General features: G+C 45.7%; 1 protein-coding gene across 1 annotated transcript in view; it reads left to right on the top strand.

The window, feature by feature from the left end:
* The window catches only part of ARPC2 (actin related protein 2/3 complex subunit 2), a 24,802-nt gene that overhangs the window by 7,288 nt on the left and 12,770 nt on the right, over positions 1 to 4,744 (top strand). The window contains exon 3 of the mRNA XM_018552590.1: positions 3,120 to 3,232. Within this exon, the coding sequence (XP_018408092.1) occupies positions 3,120 to 3,232 (113 nt within the window). The remainder of the gene's footprint in view (positions 1 to 3,119; positions 3,233 to 4,744) is intronic.

Genomic DNA, 4,744 nt, shown 5'->3' with positions numbered 1-4,744 from the left:
TGTCATCAGTGGCCTGCTTCTTCTTCCAGGTTCTCCGTGCTGGCCCACCGATGACGCCGTATGCCACATCTCGCGCTTGTATGATTTATAATTCTTTATATGTTGCCAAAGCTTAAGCAACGTGAGCGTCATTATGTCACCTGACATTCTCGTTACTGTAGCCCTGGAAATGCATGATCCATAACGAAAACAGGAGGCCTTTTCCCCTCCAATGTCTACACATGAGAGCTCTGTGGAAGGCACTGGTGATGTAGCTGCGTGGGGATCCCTGGCTACGTCACCAGTGCCTTGGAAAAAAACAAACAACTTTAAGTACAATGTATAATGTTTGTTTGACATATGAATGGTCCGTATTTACAGTTCAGCATGCAGTGTCGCATGCACATGTGCTTTTTAGGTTTGGAAGGAGGGATTCTTTTCTTTAAAACCATAACAGCCAGGGAACTAGCATCCTCAAAAGCAATGCTAACCTGCATTATTCTCAGCACAGGTTCCCCTTAAATGATTGAGCGTTTAGATTGCAGGATGCTGAACCCCCAGAGCAATCTATTCCGGTATTGATGAGCTTTATGTGCTCCTCCTAGAATTAGTAAATGAATCCAATGTACTAAAGCGTCTCGGTGTGAAGCTAAAGCATATTATTGTTCAGCTGTTGGCTCCCACAGTGTGCTGGTAGAGTATAAATAGCTGAGATTTTCCAGCTTTCAGAACAGACCCGCAGAGCTTTTCAGCCTTCCAAATAATGCAATTTGGTGATATAAATCTGTATATATGCCGTCAGTATGCACTCAGGTCTCCATCATGAGGCTCTTTAGATAAACAGATTCCTTGTGGGATGTTTTAATGGAGCGTGAGTCACTTTCTCTCTGGGCCGTGTCCTAGGAACACTGTGTCAGCAGGTTTTCTTTCTAAAATTTTAAGAAATCATTTTTATTGCATCAGCGAATTCTACCATTCTTCATCAGCGAATGGTATAAGACTGGAGACACATCTGGCTCATATTAGACCATGTAACCCAAAGTTAGGGTCACATACAACGTCCCCAAAACCCAAACCACCCCCCTTCACCAGTGTCGGGGATCACCCGGCGGAAATGACTACATGATTATTTCAGAGCTTGTCGGGGATCCCCTCCTCCTCCTTCAAGCCGTAGTTTAAGCTGCACTTCCTCCAAAACAGCACGTCCTCTGTAATAGACCGGAGTCTAAGGGAATACATTGCAAGAGCATATGCATTGCATCCACGATCCACAGATTATGGGTGCAATGCTCTGCAGGCTTCATTGCAAAACAGTAAATGCAAATTAAGCGTAAGGTGTTGCACTTTTTTTTTTTTTTCTTTTTTTTTTTAGCAAAAGGCACACTAACCTTTTTCATACCTCATCGTGTGTAAGCATTGACTACTGTTTTATGTTAACCACTTAAAGCGCAGAACTAGATATGCAGTCAGATGGAGATTTAGTACAAAGTCAGCAGTTTGTGCAGGGAGTCTGAATATAACTAATTAGTCCATTAGTTACCGGAGACTGGACCCAGCGCACTCAGTAATCAGCAGTCATTAACAGACCTAGTATCGCCTCCCTCTTCCTCTGCAATGTAAGTCTGTGTGAGGGCACTTGTGATGATGGGTGTGTCTGGTCCTCAGCTCTGCCAGCATAAAGCACGGTGGTATTGGGGAAGGAGCAGTTTTGGGGAAAAGGGTATTTTAGGGCATTTCTTCCCATATGCTAATCAGTTTCTGCACTGCATTTATGGGTGGGGATCCCTGCAGTGCAGACACTGATTAGCATATGTGCAGAAATGCCCTAAAATACCCTTTTCCCTTGGTGCCAAAACTGCTTCTTCCCCAATACCACCATTTAGTTCCACAACAGCAGGAGGGCTGGAATTGCTCACCCCTCCACTAGTGCTTTGCATTACCAAAAAGTAAGATATGCAGAACATTGCAGCGCCATTTATTTTAAAATGCACTCCACCCCCAGTGCACCTAGGCAGCACAGCTCACTTGCATTTTAATGCATCACAACACATAGATGTAAACTATCTGTGCACTGCCAATGCTACATGTCCACTGAATGCGTGCTGAGGTCTGCTGGCAGCCCATTTAATATGAACGGCCTTAAAGCAGAACTCCAGTCTTGTATTAAAAATGAACAGCCCAGCAGAAGTTAAATCAAAATAGTGCTTGTGCTATAAGACTCGCCTTCAGTCCAGAACTTCACTCCACAGAGACCGCGTTCTGCCACTAGGGGTGCTGTCAGTTTTGCAGGTTTCTTGACAGCCAGTGTCATTCAACCCTCTTCCTCTGAGCCCAGGCTGTCATGGATTCTCGGGACTGATATCGCCTTGCTGGCCTGGACTCGGAATACTGAACCCTCTCATATGCCATTATGTTCAGTGCAGAAGTTGGGACTCTTCCCTCCTCCCCATAATCCCCCCCCCCCTGCTGGGGAAAAAAGGAAGGGCCCATGACATCACCAGACCAGCCAAAAGATCTTTGGGGAAGAGGTGTTGTGTATGCAAAATACTAGTGTGCCGGGTCCTATGGAGAGCCTGCGTGACCCAATCCTTATCCAGTGCAAGACACAAGGAATCCCCAGCACACCTGCCAGCTGGCCTGCAACAAAACAAATTACCCCGTCTAACAGTGTGCGTTAAAAACAGAGGTTATAGTTGCACAAACCTTTGGCCAAAAATATGTAGAAGCCACACTGCCACCATCAAGGCTCCTCTGTAAAGTGTGGTCCTAACTCTGTTTGAGTCTCCAAGTGGGAGCATATCGATGCCGTCGATAAATTAAATGCAGGTGTACCTGGAGGTAGCCTACTCCTCCTCACAAGGTGCAGGGACGCACCGGAGGCACAGCAACCACAAATGCATGCTGGGATCCCGAATTGCGTCGCCACATCCAAGATAGTCAAACTAGTCACCTCAGGCAATGCTTCATTTGAGCTACGCATGGCCACTCTTGCTATGCTCTGCTCCATCTCAGTGTTTTACCCTTTTTATAAGGAATGTATACAATGATGAGTGTAGTAGTCCTGGCCTTTTCACAAGATCTCACTTCTTTTCTTCTTTTGTTGCAAATAAAGCTTAAGGTTGTCTTTTTATTTTTCTCAGACTTCGATGGCGTTCTGTATCACATCTCCAACCCCAACGGTGACAAGGCGAAAGTGATGATCAGTATTTCGTTGAAGTTCTACAAAGAGCTGCAGGAACATGGAACCGATGAGGTGAGGCTTTTACTCCATTCATAAAAATGGGCTTCAATAGAACCTCCCCCCGGTGGCTTTCTCTTCAATATGTTTTATTAGGTTTTGAAGTACAAAGCATACAGTTAACAGTCAGGAATAGTTGTGTAAGGAAGCAACACATCGCCCGTACATTGGGCGTCATATAACAGTAGGCATAACCAAAAGGGGGAGGGATCATAGGCCAAGGTGCGGCCTATTTCTTGGTAGGGATACCCGGTGGCTTTCTTTTAAAAAGCTAATTGAGCTGAGGAACCTGGTTTTATGTTGACATATCATTGTCATGTCAAAAGTCAGAAGCTCTGTAAGGGGAATGTATGTTTTAAATGGACAATCCAATCAACTTGTAGTGCAACATCGAGTTGTGCACAGTGAGCCTAGCTGACCTGCACTAGGTTTCATTGTTGTATCTAGGTATAGCTATAGTGCTTCAGAAGTCCATATGAAGGGGGTTCTCACACTTTTTTAGGAAGTATTCTGCCAGCAACCAAATGAAGAGCTCTGTGGCTGCAGGGGATTGCAGGGAGTTTGCAGTAGAACTGCACTGTACTGTTTCCGCCTCTGTCTCCGCCACGCACTCCCGTCTGAAGATTCTCGAGCGGCCGAGGAGCATGATGGGGCGGGCGCATGCGCAGTAGAGGGCTTCGGCCCGGGAGAAGAGGAGAGACACAGGGTAAGTCAGTGCTGAAGGGTCTGACTTTAGGAAGCAAAGCCACGCCTCTACCAAGATGGCCGCCCAGCACAGAGACACCGTGCAGAACAATGCATGTTAAGTCGGTAACAGGTAGATATCGGCCCCCGGGAGGCAACAAGGCAATACTGGTAACTAGTCCTTTGACCTTTGCTTGGCTTTTATTTGGGAAACCCGTCCACAGTTCACTTCCTCTTTAACCCCTTCGTGACTACAGTGTACGTCACCAGCATCGGGGTTGTTTATTTGGGGTTTAATAAGGAGTTGCGCTAAAATTGCGCAACATAAAAATTTGCAACTACCACCATTTTATTCTATAGGGTCTTGGCATTCAGAAAATATATAATGTTGGGGGGTTTTAAGTCATTTTCAGGCCTAAAATGTGGAATATAACATGGGTGCAAAAAATGAAAAAAGGGCCTCAGTCATGAAGGGGTTAAGTAAATTTAATCTCATCAGCATTTGTTGATGATTAAACCAAAAAAAGTCTGTATTTTTTTTTAACCGACTGAATGCGCACAGGAGTGACGTTAGTACATATGCAGGCCCTGCTTTGTAAGGTTGCACCAAGCACAGGGCATAGGACTAGTTACCAGTATTACCTGTTGCCTCCCGGAGGCCGATATCTACCCGTTACTGACTTACCATGCCTTGTTCTGCTGGGCGGCCATCTTGGCAGAGGCAGTGCTTTGCTTCCTAAAGTCAGAGCCTTCAGCAAAGAGAACAGTACATTCGAGACTAGAAGTGAGAGGCAGCAGTGGCTTAGATCTCACACTGCAGATATACAGCTATGGGGCTTTAGG

This window comes from Nanorana parkeri, unplaced genomic scaffold (genome assembly GCF_000935625.1).
Source record: "Nanorana parkeri isolate BGI_ZX_2015 unplaced genomic scaffold, ASM93562v1 scaffold92, whole genome shotgun sequence".
In the NCBI taxonomy this organism is placed as follows: domain Eukaryota; kingdom Metazoa; phylum Chordata; class Amphibia; order Anura; family Dicroglossidae; genus Nanorana; species Nanorana parkeri.
This window is presented reverse-complemented; position numbering and strand designations above follow the sequence as displayed.